The sequence below is a fragment of the Sturnira hondurensis genome, unplaced genomic scaffold, assembly GCF_014824575.4.
Source record: "Sturnira hondurensis isolate 20B ecotype Veracruz unplaced genomic scaffold, ASM1482457v3 Scaffold0017436, whole genome shotgun sequence".
NCBI classification, from domain to species: domain Eukaryota; kingdom Metazoa; phylum Chordata; class Mammalia; order Chiroptera; family Phyllostomidae; genus Sturnira; species Sturnira hondurensis.
This window is the reverse complement of record NW_028090067.1, coordinates 6376322-6391583: the sequence shown is the minus strand read 5'-3', so window position 1 is coordinate 6391583 and position 15262 is coordinate 6376322. Positions and strand designations below refer to the sequence as shown.

Genomic DNA, 15262 nt, shown 5'->3' with positions numbered 1-15262 from the left:
ATGAAAAAGATACCTAAATATTCAGAAACTTTCAGGGAAAACAATGATTTCCTTCTTACCAGGTTTCCATTTAGACTTAAAAATGGAAATTAATAATAGCTAAATGTTTTATTTATAACCCTTTAGTGTGATCAAGTTAATTTTTAAACTGACTCAATTTTCCAGAATATAAACTGGTAGCTTAGAAGAATTAAACAGCTCCCAAAAGAACAGTTTAACTCTAAGAACACAGGTATCATAATTTTGTGAAGAATTAAAAATTAAAATTTCCATTTATGTATATCATATAATAATGTTGTATACCCTAAATACATACAACTGTGTCTGTTATACCTCAAAAAAGGTGGAGATAAGTGAATAAATAAAAACGCCCTAGTAGAATACACGAATACTTGTTTCAATGTATCAGAATACCTAATTCCTGTTGGTGTAGATGCTTCAAAGGGAAACATTTCCTTAAGAATATCCCTTTGTATTCTTCTCTCCTCTGTTTTTTCTCCCACCTAATAAAAAACAAACAACCACAGTTAAAAATTTATGTAAAAGTGAAACAATTAAAATATACTTTAAATAGACATTTCAGAGAAGAAAATGCACTCAGATCTATCCTAGCTTTTAACTGTCATTTCTAAATTCATTACCATCTAAGTATCCACAGCTTTCTCAGGCTCTCTCTTCAAATTTCTTCAAAGTGAAGATAAGTTAACATGACAATAGTAGAGAATAAAATCGCCTCATGTTAAAAATAAACCGAAGTCAAAAAACCCCAGACATTCAGTGCAGCTAACATGGCAGAGTAAGTCTCCCTCCAACTCCCCCCACTATCCCAGATTTCTCATGCGTACTGAGAGTACTTTGTTTCTTCCTCCATTAAAAATGTAATAAATGATCAAATACAGAAGGTATCAAATTAACATGGATCTTTAACAAATTTTAGTATATGTTTTTAAGTACAGAGTCTATATAATCTTCTGAACTTAAAAAAACATAAAATGTTATTTTTAAACAACCTTATTGTTTTGCTGTTTACCTTTGTGCCAATTAAAGTCTTTAGTAAAAATTCATTAAAACTACAATGCATCATGCAGTTAGTACTTTAAAACTTAATTAGAGAAGAGAGTTAATCAAATGAAGCACCATACAAAATCACTTTAAAGTCCCATTATTTGAACTTTCAGTGAAAGATAGTATGGCCTCCCCTATTGCCCAGTCACACTTCCAACCCACATCTATAACAAAGAAAACAAGTCATAAGCAGCACACAAAGGACCACTCCCTTATAAACTGGAACTTAAGAGGCACAGTAGCAAGAGAATAGTTATTAGCATGGCATATTATGTTGGTTACTTTTTATTGTTACTAGTAAAGTATGTCTTTAAATTAACAAGTATATACACACACCCACACACCCATACCACCCAATAAAACTCTGCTCCTCCCACCCACTCCAAAGAATAGAAATATTTCTTCTTTAAAAGATCAATGATAACATCGATCTAAATTTTATTCATTTACTTCAGCTCTTGTCAATGGTTTCTTTGGTGTTCTTCTGGGTATGTCTGAGAATTCAGTGATTGGCAGAATAGGAGCTGCATGCTTGAAATTTCCAGTCACCCTATTGACAACCTGCCAAGATTCAAATTATTCAGACTCAGAATTATCCAAACATAACAAAGACATGTAAAAAAAAAAAGAAATTTTATTTCTGCAATATATGAACTTTCCCTTAATAGAAATTTAGACAAAAGGACCCAGAAATGTACATTCAGTGGTTCTCATCTGTGAAGCCTTATCATGCTTTAAATACTTTAGCAAAAAAGTATCCTTATATTTTGGATTCTTGTACAATGAATTAAATGTGTATATATAAATTGGCTATATTGAAAAAAACTAAAATTCAGAATCATATGGGGAAAATAAGATTAACATATAATGTTTAAAAAACATAAGTTTGAGATTTGCCAAAATTCACCACCTCCCCAATTCTAATTAGAGTGTAATTTACAAAGAATACCACTTGTATAGTTTATGAAACATATTTACTAAGGTTTCGTTGCTTGAAGCCATTATAGTTTCAGCTATGGGAGTACTCTCTGAAATTATTGCACCATCTATACGAAAATGTTCTGAAGTATCCACCTGTTAGTTTGAAAACAAAACAAAGACAATAAATATAAAATAATGACTAAAACCCTACCAATCTGAAAACCCAATTCTAAGCAATAAGCCTTGCATCACCCTTTTCCTCGGAGTTCTTCTCGACCCTCTTGTGGATTCCCTAGTTAATGCCTGCAGAGGTCCGCCTTTTGATGATCCACTTGTCCATTCAGTTTCAGTTATTCCAGCTTGAGAATAGCTCTAATCAAGCATTGACACATTAAAAAGTCATATTCTAACATCAAACACCTTAATAATGGCCATATTAGCACACCGAGAAGCCAGGAAGTCTCCAAATGCCAGCATGTGCAAACAATCTTATGCCCTCAATACATTTCTATGCGTATCGATTGAACTAATAATATGTAGGTATCAGAAAACACTTAACATACGGTAAAAATACACTCAAGAGTCCAACTATAGAAGCTCATAAATTACAATAAAAATGAGGGTAGAAAAAGGACATCAATTTATCACTGACTCCTTCTGTGACTGCTGTTGGCTATTTGGCTCTAGTATTGCAGTTGCATCTTTGTCAAAACAATAAGCAAGCTCAGATTGAGCATGACTGACTTTACTTGACTCATAAGCAAGTCATTTGTTACAAGTCAGTTTCCTTTTAAAACAAAATACAAATGCTATAATTGTTAAAATAGATTAATTATCATTCTTTTCATGTGGTCAGGATTATTTAAATAGAACTCCAGTCTAAATTATAATCCATACTTCCAAATATCAAACTCTTCTTAGAAACAGACAATAAAATACAACAGCAACAACCTGGTGTCACCTCTTTCATGAACATGCATGCACGCCTAGTGTCACTGTCAAACCTCACTCAGTGCTACCCACTCCTCACTACAGAAAGAAAGGTAATAGTGATAGCCTATTGTTACCTTCCAGTCCACAATTTCTTCCCTATTTGAAAAATAAATTAGCAGTCCTTATAAAACAGCTTGAAAACCATTAGATTACTACTTCTCAAACTGTAATGTGTATATCAATCAACTGAGGCTTTTATTAAAATATAAATTCTGCCCTGGCTGGTGCAGCTCAGTGGATTGAGCATGGGCCTGTGAATCAAAGGGTTGCTGGTTTGATTCCCAGCCAGGGCACCTGCCTGGGTTACAGGCCAGGTCCCCAGTAGGGGGCAGGTGAGAGACAACCACACATTGATGTTTCTCTCCTTCTCCTCCCTTTCCTCTCTCTCTAAAAATAGATAGATAGATAGATAGACAGACAGACAGACAGTAGATTCTGATGCAGCAACCCTAGGGTGAGGCCTGAGATTCTGCATCCTAAGTAACAAGTTACTCAACTTTGAAGCCACTATTACCAGAGGATCCTTTTAAATTCTTTTAACTAGAAAACAGCGATCCATGATTAGTATATTAGAGCCCGCTTATACTGTCACTTTTGCTTTCAAGCTAATATTTTATCTAGATAGCAGATGTTTTTATATCCAGGTCAGTGTTTATTAATTTTAAAGAAAGATATATTTTACTCTTATCATGAGATAAAAATGGTCAGTCTATATGTATGCTTATTTGGCTGGAAGTATCAGTACCAAACCCCAGAAGGTACAGACATAAGTCTCTCAGAACTGATTTGTAATTTCCCTGACCCACAATCTGAACCACTGAGTTCCTTTGCCTGTTGTCAGGAAATTTTTGCTGAATGAAAACTTAATGTTGGTCAAAAGACAAATCTGTGAACAAATTACACACACATATAATATAATAAATGCTTATTAACAGTTAAGTCCTGGTTATTTGACTAAAAGGAAACAATAGTTTCAATCTCAATCCTGCAGCACAGCATCACCTGAGAGCTTTTAAAAAAATCCCAAGCCCCAGCTGGTGTGGCTCAATGGATTAAGTGCAGGCCTGAGGACCAGGTCCTGGGGTTGGGGACAGGCGAGAGCCGATGGATGGATCAATGTTTTTCTCCCTCTCTCCCTCCCTCCTTCCCCTCTCTCTAAAAATAAGTAAAATCTTTAAAAAAAATTCCCCAACCCAAGTCAGACCAATCAAGTCAGAATCTAGAAAGACCTGTGCATAGTCAATTTTTGTAGCTTTTGAAGGGATTCTAATGTGTGGTCAGAGTTGAGAACTACTAGTTTAAGATAATATAACTGACTTATGATGCATCTCAAAGCCAAGAATTTTTTTAAAACTACTTTCAACAATGTTTTCTCTTTAATAATCAACTTCTCAATGCCAATAAATTAGAAGTATTTTTAAAAGACTCTAGCTTAAAATAGTGTATCTGGCATTATCAATGTAATATACTTAATATTGCTGTATACTTGGTATATGTTCAGCATCTTAAAAATCTTTAAAGAATTCAAAACTACATTGCTTGAAAGCTCCAATAAAGTTTCCATTTACAGTATAAACACCAGATATTTTACCTATGTCCACGAAGGAAGGCTTGCTGGGGAGAAGATGTCTCTTTCCTTTTAAATTAGTTATCTACCAAGTTCCAAGACTTTCCGTGTTGTTTTATTTTGAATTAAGTAAACAGAAATAATCCCTTCATTAAAAATTTTATCAAACACCTATTAAAACTACTATAGTTAATTTTAAAAAAAGAAAGCTAAGTTCTATTTAATGATTCTTTTCTTCTGTAGAAGAAACCACAAGAAACTTATTGGTTACCTGTGGGCACAGTTGGGAACAGGGGTGGGATAGACACTTTCCCTAGTAAGTTATTTATGCTTTCCTTTGTTCAGGTTTGTTAAATTCTTTAGTTGAAGACTATCAATCAATTTTATTCTTGACCACCACACTATCTAATTTAGAATTGATCATCTTCACAGAAAAATGACTGAAAACCCTTCACAACCAGAAAAAATACTCTGAAAATTAAAAATAAATTTTCTCTACCAGAACCCACTATAAACTAGTAACTTTAGGAAAACAAAATTTAAAAAAGTAGAATTAAAAAGTAATAAGATTATAATTCAGTGTTATAACTACTTAGAAAATGGACTAAGCAATTGCTAATTGAAAAGAAACTTCCTGCTACATAAAATTAGTAGCTAAAGTGCTTGCTACATGCTGTGGCCAAAATAAGAATTGTGCTGTCATCTCTTTTTCAGCAAAATATTCTATAAAAGCCCTGATTGAATTTACCAAAGAGACGACACAGAGAAGAAATAAAAACCTTCTCACAGTGCCATGCAATAAGCTATCAGGTAAAAAGTTATTTAGAAGACATAAGGCAGTTGAATCATACGACGAAGAGGAAGCTGGGCAATTAAAGACTTTAAATCCCAGTGAGTAAAAAGCTACACAAAATTTACACAAAACTAGATTATAAAAAGAAATAATCATGGCAAGAAAATGGAGACAACTGTACTTGAACAACAATAAATAAAAAGAAAAAAAACAAGAAAAGAAATAATCAGGTTAATTAAAAGCCATCTTTCTCTGAAGAATGATTTAAGTAAGTCAGGATCAATAAGGTTATTCGTGTTAACTTTTTAAAAAAGTAGCATATAAAGCAGCAGCATATCTCTCTATAAGAGATAGATATATATTGCTGGTAGGAATACAAAATGCTTTAACTATTATGTAGGGCAATTTGTTAACACCTTGTAGATCACCCAGCAAGTTCACTTTTAGGTTTCCAGAAGATAAATTGGCTAAAATATTAGAAGATACACGTAGAAGGCTATTCATTGGTTCTCCTTTGCATTACTAAAAATAGCATATAACTGAAAACAATTCAAATATTCACCAAAAGAGTGGCTAAATGAATTACAGTTCATCCATTATATGCAATACCAGATAGGCCTGCATTCATTACTTTGTTGAATTCTTAATTTACTTTCTTTCTAAAAAAATAGGTACTTCTAGCTCTACCCACTGCAAACACCTAGAAGCAATGACAAGCCAGTAGGAGTGAACACCCTAGTATCCATATTGAAGGTAGCCTCCAAGTACTATTTGATATTAAAAGGATTAGGGTTTGCCCTGGCTGGGTGCTCAGTTGGTTGGAGTGTCGTCCAGCACATGGAAAGGTTGTGGGTTTAATCCCCAGTCAGGGCACTGAACAACTGATTGATGCTTCTCCCTCACATCAATGTTTCTCTCTCTCCCTCTTTCTCTAAAATCAGTAAACATATTGAGTGAGGATTAAAAACAAAAGGATTAAGGTTCTTTAGAAAAATGGCAGACAAGAGTCAGAAAATACACGAGCATGGGTCATCTTAATGTGCCCCAAACCAAGAAACTTGTAGACAAACAAGGGCAAAAAAGGGAAATAGGAACTAACGCACTAATTGCCATGGGCTAAAGATGGCATAATTTGAACACGCAGAAAAGAACGGCAACTTGTCATAAAATATATAAAACATATATGATTTAAAAACTTACTGATCACCTTGGAAAATAAAAAGAAGCAAACGTTTTTCTGGCTCTCCTATATAAATTTTATTTTAAGGTAACTAAGCAGTTCATGAGGTAAAAAAAGTTCTTGATTTTAAAAATTCCACTTATAGCCCTGGCTGGTGTGGCTCAGTGGATTGAGCGCCGGCCTGCAAATCAAAAAGTCACCAGTTCAATTTGCAGTCAGGGCACGTGCCTGGGTTGCGGGCCAGGTTCCCATTTGGGAGCATGCGAGAGGCAACCAATCGATGTTTCCTTCCCCTTTCCCCTCCCTCTAAAAATAAATAATGAAAATCTTCAAAAAAACATTCCACTTATAAAGAAATGAGAGAATGAGAAAAATCATCTTACAACCTCAAATGAATGGATCTGACTATAATCATAAAGGGCTGCCATAACTATTTAATGAAAAAACAATATGGAACTTTATAATGGATGGATTAGGCTTTTAACATTTGAACCTACATTCAAAAGCTACAACACCATTTCTTGTCAAAGAAACTAAAATTGAATCTAATCAACCCTATAATCTGTGCTATCCAATATGGTAGTTACTAGCCTCATGTAGCAATTAAAATTAAAATTCTAGTTTCTCAGGACTCCCGCCAAGACGGAGGCATAGGTGGAAACACTGTGCCTTCTCCCACAACCAAGTTTGAATACAACAAAGGTTTGGAGAAACAAAGACACAGCCAAAGAACAGAAAATTGAATTATACGGACGGTAAGAGGGGCGGAGCCAGCAGCGAGCAGGGTCGGGCAGGACAGATTCCCAGACCTAGGGGCACAGGAGGCCTGGACCCAGTTGGGGTGTGGGGCAGACTGACCGCGGTTGCACATTTGTGCACAGTGGGACAGACCACACAGGCCCCAGGGGGCGAGGGCTGACGGCGGTGGCACACTCGCGTGCAGTGGGATGAAACGCGCGGGCCCCAGTGACGGTGGCAGCTGCCGCACCTGTGGGGGCCGCTGCGGGAGGCGGCAGATGGGACGCCATTGCTCCTCTTTGACCCCGCCCCCACATACAGCGTCACAACCCAGCGACTGAGTTGCCCTGCTCTGGTGAACACCTACGGCTCTGATCCTGCTACTTAACAGGCACGAACAGCCCAAAAGATGGTGCAAGAAGAACTCAAAGTCCCAGAGCCAATAACTCTCAGCGACCAAGAAATTGCCAGCCTCTCAGAAGCACAGTTCAAGACACTGTTTATCAGGATGCTCACAGAACTGGTTGATTATAGTGACAAATTAGAGGAACATATGAAGGCTAAACTAATTGAAATGAAGGGAGATGCACAGGAAACCAATAGTGATGGAAAGGAAACTGGGACTCAAATCAATGGAATGGACCAGAAGGAAGAACAAAACATCCCACCAGAAAGGAATGAAGAAATGAGAATTCAAAAAAATGAGGAGAGGCTTAGGAACCTCCAGGACATCTTTAAACGTTCCAACATCCGGATTATAGGGGTACCAGAAGGGGGAAAGAAACAGCCACGAGTGGAAAACTTATTTGAACAAATAATAAAGGAGAACTTCCCCAGTCTGGCAAAGGAAATAGACTTCCAGGAAATCCAGGAAGCTCAGAGAGTGCCAAAGAAGTTGGACCCAAGAAGGAACACACCAAGGCACATCATAATTACATTAGCCAAGACTAAAATGAAGGAGAGAATCCTAGAAGCAGCAAGGGATAAGGGGACAGTCACCTACAAAGGAGTACCCATCAGACTGTCAGCGGATTTCTCAAAAGAGACCTTACAGGCAAGAAGGGGCTGGAAAGAAGTATTCCAAGTCATGAAATCCAAAGACCTACAGCCAAGATTGCTTTATCCAGCAAAACTTTCATTTAGAATGGAAGGACAGATAAAGTGCTTCTCAGATAAGGTCAAGTTCAAGGAGTTCATCATCACCAAGCCCTTATTATATGAAATGCTAAAGGGACTTATATAAGAAAAAGAAGATGAAAAATATGAACAGTGAAAGGACAGCAAACTCACAGTTATTAACAACCACACCTAAAACAAAAGCAAACCAAGAGGACAGCTAGATCAGGAGTGGAACCATAGAAATGAAGAACACATGGAGGGTTAGCAACAGGGGAGTGGGAGGAGGAGAAGGGGGGAGAAGGTACAGAAAATAGCACAGACAGTAGGTAGAAAACAGATAGGGGGGGAGGGCAAGAATAGTGGGAGAAATATAGAATCTAAAGAACTTGAGACACGTGGTTATAAACTAAGGGGGGGAGAATGGTGGGGGAGGGAGTGTGCGGGTGGAGGGGAATGAAGGGGGGGAATAGAACAACTGTAATGGTATAATCAATAAAATATATTTAAAAAATAAAAAATAAAATAAAATAACCATAAAAAAATTTTAGTTTCTCAGCCACACTAGTCACATTCCAAGCATTCAATACACAATTGCGGTTTGAGGCTACCACAACAGACAGCAGAGACAGACACTTCCATCATCACGAAAGTTCTATCATACTGCCCTCCTGTAAGTCTTAACGCCCAGACCACAGAAAATACAGGGCATAGAAGAGCAAATTAAATGACACTTGGAACAATCTGCCAAATTCTGCAACAAACCGACCTGGTTTCTTTACCAAATAAATGGAGGGAGGGGCAATACTTAAGTGTAAAAATAGCTACAGATTTAAGAAACAACAACAACCCCCCCCAAATAGTACGTGGAGTGTATTTGGATCCCAATTTGAACAATTCAATCATGAGACATTTCTGAAACTTGAAGAATTATGAAAAATAGCTTTATTACATGTGAGATAGCATTGAGTGTGTATATACCAAAATTTTACTGTGCCAGAGATTTGCTTTTGTATACTCCAGCAAAACTCAAAACCAAACCAAACACTCAGAAAGGCTAAATGGTATGGGTGAAGATGGCATAAAACTGGTAAAATGTTGACAGCTGTTGAGGCTCTGTGACTGGTCTGTTCAACTCTTCCCTCCGCTTTTGTTTTAAATTTTGTATATAAAGGCCACTGCCTAATTCTGCCTGTTGCCGACTATTTATACTGTCTTTCAGTTTAACTTCCCCAGCTGAAACAATTACTCATTAAACCATAAGCCCACCCTTCCTCCCTCCTTTTGTTATCTGACCAGTCGCACATTCTTGATAGCACGACACCATCTTGCCTTAATACTCTGCACCACACCTCTCCACACTCGTCTATTTCAGTGTCCTTCTCCAGATTTTCCGAGTTTCTGCATCCACATTAAATGCTTCTTGCCTCACCCCAAATAAAAAAAGGTAAATTTTCATTTAGAACAAGGAAAGCAAACAGTGTGGTCTTATGACCAAACTTCAGAGTTGAGGAAAAAGTCACACAAGACAGGCCAAAATAAAAGCAAATCCAGAAATCTAGAGACAAACACGGAAATAAAGAAATTATTTCAGAATTGCTTAGGCATTTCCACCCGTTAAAATATTTCTCTGACAAATACCATACAATTTCACTTTTAGGTGGAATCTAAAAAACCAACCAAACAAAACAGAAACAGACTCAGAGATGCAGAGAACACACTGATGGTTGCCAGGTGAGAGGCTTCAGGGGCTGTGTGAAGAGGTGCAGGGACTGAGAAATACAGATGGGCAGTTACAAAACAATCATGGGGGTGTGAAGTGCAGCATAGGGCATTAGAGTCAGTAATGCTGTAACAACTATGTATGGTGCCAGGTGGGTACTAGTCTTGTCAACAGTATCACTTTGTCAATTATATAATGTCTAACCACTATGCTGTACACCTGAAACTAACAGAACACTGAACATCAAATGTAATTAAAAAACACAAAGATCAAAACTAAAAAAAAAAAATATCTTAAAAAGCAGTATGACTGACTTTGAACCATGCTTATTAGCACATAGATTCAAACACAAATGAGACATTTAACATTGGCTTTTGCAGTAAGCACAGGCCACACTACTGACAAAACACACAAAATAGAGGTTTCTAATGCCATTTAATGAATGATGGAATGAACGCTATTTAGTGCACTGGAATCTGAGTGTCAACTATTAGCAAAATGCTTGTGGGACACAGGCAAATGAGTGCTGCCTGGATATTTATACCTGAATACAGCGATCATAAAACTAAAGATACCTGATTGTGCTCAACTCTTCTTTGCTTGAGTGTTACTGGAGTCTTTGCTCTGCCCTTTAGTGGTTCTCTCTTCTCAAGCTTGAGCTCTATTTTAGAGTCTGGAAATAACAGAGAAACCATTACTCTCTGAAACATACGATAAACTACAACCACCGTAACACCAGTTTGGAATGTTGATTTTAGACACATTACTAATTAAAGCAAGTTCTCTACTGGTATTTATCTTAACAGACCAAAAACTGTTTAACTACAATTTCTAACTTAAATTTTTTTTCTTTGCCACTTTTATTTTATTACATTTCTGTTTATCTCCTTACTCCTTAAGCTGATCAGGACTTCTTATTCTCCTCCCCTTTTTCTGGGAGTAACAGACTGAAACAAAGCAAATTCAAAGTGCTCCCAAGGAAGCTTTTCACCAAAAACAATTTAGATGTGGAGAAAAAAAACATTAAAATATAGTTGTTACCATTCTTTTGCCCATGCAGTGCAAAGGCTTTTTTATTAAATTGGAATTTGGAATATGAAAGGAAAAATGCTATTGGGAGTTTTAAGATGTATGGTACCAAGTTTCCGATAATAGGAAGTGCAATGACGTTCATATGAAAGTGCAGTTTAAGTCTCTCCTTCATTCTTTCTGATGTGATTACATAAAAAACCTAGGTATAGTTAAGGAGGTAAAGAGGAATCTTGTTGACAGGAAAGTACAACCAATCACAGGCTACTTTTCTTCATCCCCATAATACAGATAACATTTCTCTTAAGAAAAACTAGGGTGCATGCACTGCTTAGCATACCACCATAATTATTAACAACTTAGATATGTATATATTTTATAGGCTTTAATATTCCATTCCCCTAGTCTTGGTTATATCACCATCTGAAGAGGTAGATTTATTAAAAGACTGATAGAAATTTTAGCTAACTTTCACATTTTGTGGTTATTTATCATCACATTGCAAAATGTCAGTTACTTCTAAAACTTGTTACTAAAACTTTATTTTCTCCAGAGACAGAAATGGAGTCAACTGTTAAAACTTAAATTTGCATGAACTCAATGCAGTTGCACTGAAAAGTAGTCAAGATAGCTGGCCACATGTCTTGCTAGTTACCTAACACTGGTCAGTCCAGCATCTACTTGCAAGTTTCCCAAAAATAAAGTGAATTTTTATCTTTAGCATGATAGTTCAATCAGCCTGATCTTTATTTAAGATTAAGGTACTCTATTTAGGATTGCTTTCTCTAGGATTAAGGAACTCTAGGCCCCACCTCCCAAGGCTCCTATTCATAGATCTTATCAATATTCCTATACTTGGGACAATCCTTAGTATTATAAAATCGTAAGCTTTGTTAACTCAGATTCTAAGAATTAGAAAGCATTCAAAGAACCCAACAGTAGTTGAATAGAAAATGATTTAAACAAATAAGATATCTGGTTACAGTTTAATTCTTCTTAAAATTTTAGATTCCAATAGCCAATACAAAACGTGGTCCTCAAATACAATAAAACAGTATTTAGAATATTTTCAACCACACCGTTGTAATGCCAAGTGAGTTTCAATGATGAAATGATAAAGGAATGGTCATCCACAAACATCTAACTTATTTTAACTCCAAGAATAAAACACACATAAAACATGTTGCTAGAGACCACACAAAACTGTTCAAAATTAACAACTTTATTGAATTTGCAGAAGCATTCTACAGTAATACATTCTTAAAGTCACATAGCACTTAGTAGGTACATGTATACATGTACATTACCCACGACAAATAGCAAATGAAATTACTCCCAGAAAGCTGCAAAGATGGACATGCATAGTTTAAGAATATAGCTAGGAGTAACTAAGGGCCCGTTTAAACTTGTACTTAGTACTACTATTTCCATAAAAATACAAAGAAATTTGATTATCAAATGCCTCTACAGTTAGACTCTCTCATCTTACAATCACAGAAATGGAAACACAAGAGAATTTACTGTTTTATATAGACACAAAAACACTAGTATTATTTCAACTTTAAAAAAAACTCTAACTTAAATCTTAAATTTGCTTTTAGGATTTAGATTAAACCCATGAACTACAACATACCTTGAAAGTGTTACATGAAAAGGCCCATCTTTCCAGTGCCTAGTTCACCTAATAAACTAGTGATGGTGAAAATGCACTATCCTAAAGAATTATGGTCTAGAGCAGTATTTCTCAAAGTGTGGTCCATGAACTATTTGCTGCCAATCCACAAAGAAAAGAGGCCCTTAACAACAAAATGTAAATCAGCGCTGTTTTCTCTATCAATAAATTTTTACCAAAACAAAAAACAAAACAAACAAAAAACAAAACAAACAAAAACCCGCCGTCATTAATCTAAAAGGTGTCTCTAGGTTCAAATTCTGGTGAATGCTTATCTTGTCTGTGGATCAGTAACAACTCACAGACTGGGACACTGAGTTGCAATGATCTAGAATATTATGAATGATACTGTAGACAAAAGTAAAAAACAAACAAAAGTAAGAAAATAAAAAAATGCAGTCAAGTTATACAAAGTAAAAAGATATTAAGACTAGTGAAGACTCTATATTCTAGTTAAAAGAATTTTCTTAGTTTTGAAGAACTGTAAAATCTTAGGTAAAATAGAAAAGAGTGGACTACTTGAGATAAAAACGTGATCGACAAAGCTTTCAAGTTTATGAGGCTTTCTAGCTGTACAACTTTTTTAAAAAGGCAGTTTTATGTGGGCAACTACTTTTAAACTATAATTCAATGGGCAGAAGCTCAATGCTCTGAAATTAGCCCTAACTACAAACCAAAAAGGCCTTAAAATTTTTTTTGCTTTAAAAGCAGTACTTAAAATTTCCTAGAAAATCTGCTAAGATTTGTTTCAAAGATAAAATGGATACCTTTATTTTAAATGTCATTAGTGTTTATTTCCACGCTTTTTAACTACTTTGCATACTTCTCCTCCAAATAATGTTCCACCTTTAAAGGGAGTAACAGCCAGTTTATTCTTAGAAGCTGGATTAATTTTGCAATTCTTTAGCCAGAGATAACGGCGGCCTAAAGTGGAAGATCCCATGGTATGGGCAGCCATCTTTACTTCATCAAATGCAGCTTCACAAAGAAATGAAGCTGCATCATATGTTTTGTTCAGAATCCCAAGTGCCTGGTGGATATGACTAGGATCGGAGCTAAGAATTTGTGCAGCCTGACTAATGTCAGCCTGCATAGCCCGAACCACAAAGGCGGTATGGGTTGCAATCTGCAATGCTGATGCTGCAGCTTCATATGCTCTACAAAGTGCTACGTCCACCTGTTTATCAGCTGAAGCTACCTGAGTACCTGCTGGTGGAGCGTCTTCAGAAATAAGCCTCAGGATTTCATCATCTACTTTTGGAACTGATAATAGCTGGGTTGCCTCTTTGGAAGAAACTGGATACTTGCACGCCAATGAAGGCGGCTGCCTGTCAATTAGCTGCCATTCCTCTTCAATTACTTTTAAAATAGACTCATGTAAAGGAAAAGACAGCTCTGGGGCATCTACTTTATCATGCTGTGATTGCTTAGACATCTCTATGCCTAAAGTAGCAAGCGAGTGAGAGACAATGGTTTTGGCAGAAGACATCAGTTCAGATCCATGTATATTTTGAAATGCCACACGGGAACCTGAATCCTTTTCCTCTGACTTTTTACTAAATCTAGGTAATTTTCGTGGAGGAGACAGGGATTCAGTTTCTTGAAAATTAGATTGATCAATTCTCTTCCATATGTTTTCTACACCCAGTGAGGGTGTAGAGTTAGAAGTCCCAGGCAAACTATCTACCCCACTCTGGACCAACAGAGAATTGACATAATCTCTGATTGCCTGAGCAAGTGGTGGAGAAATTACTTGTGATCTCTCAGACTCTTCTATTTTCCTTGAACTGGAGAGAATCGACTGACTCGAACCATGGGACCTCTCAGAACATAATGGTTGGATTCCACTTTTCTCTCCACAGTTAATATTTTCTACTATGTCTTTATAGCAAGTAGTGGTGGTTTCTTTAATCAGTGAAGGAGAAGCTGCAGCAGAGGCCAACATGGCAGCGAGTTCATGCTGAGAAGATGTCGAAGAACTTTTCTCTAAACATCTACCACGGCTAGAGATAGAGGACATATACAAATTCCCTCCAGAGGCTAACTTCTGCAACTGTTCTCTGCCAGGCAAGGTTGTGGCAATAAGAGGTTCCCTAGGTGGGTCTCCCTTAGAAGTAAGTACTTTCTTAGCTGCCTGTAGTTCAGTCCTGCCAAAAGGAGGACCGGGGGAGATTTTAGGAAAAGAAATACCCTGAAAAAATCCACCAGAGGGAGTAGTTGGAAGTTCAGAAAAAGGAACAAAATCCCTAGTGGACTTCACTTTCTTGTGTTCTTTCTTCTTTCCTGTAGAGGCAAAAGAGGCAGGAAGTTTAAGCATTACTTGTGTTTAAGCTGATTTTATTCTTTGCCTCTTTGCTAACATAGTGCTGTTGAAGGAAAAGACTCTATATTTCATATTCTGAACAACCAATTCGATAGACTATGTAGGCCCTGGCAGGCAATGCTTATGGAAATCTAAGCAACTT

At 36.7% G+C, this 15262-nt stretch overlaps 1 protein-coding gene across 8 annotated transcripts in view; it reads right to left on the bottom strand.

Moving 5' to 3' along the window:
* The window catches only part of TMPO (thymopoietin), a 29330-nt gene that overhangs the window by 2521 nt on the left and 11547 nt on the right, over window positions 1–15262 (bottom strand). The window contains exons 4-9 of one of the 8 annotated variants that reach the window (XM_037068531.1): window positions 14988–15080; window positions 10672–10769; window positions 2239–2358; window positions 2044–2139; window positions 1516–1626; window positions 415–503 (exon numbers count right to left, since the gene is read on the bottom strand). In XM_037068531.1, coding sequence (XP_036924426.1) covers window positions 415–503; window positions 1516–1626; window positions 2044–2139; window positions 2239–2358; window positions 10672–10769; window positions 14988–15080 — 607 coding nt within the window. Of the gene's footprint in view, window positions 1–414; window positions 504–1515; window positions 1627–2043; window positions 2140–2238; window positions 2359–10671; window positions 10770–12326; window positions 15081–15262 lie in introns of those variants that run through there. The other 7 variants (XM_037068534.1, XM_037068533.1, XM_037068536.1 and 4 more) reach the window with 7 other exon arrangements.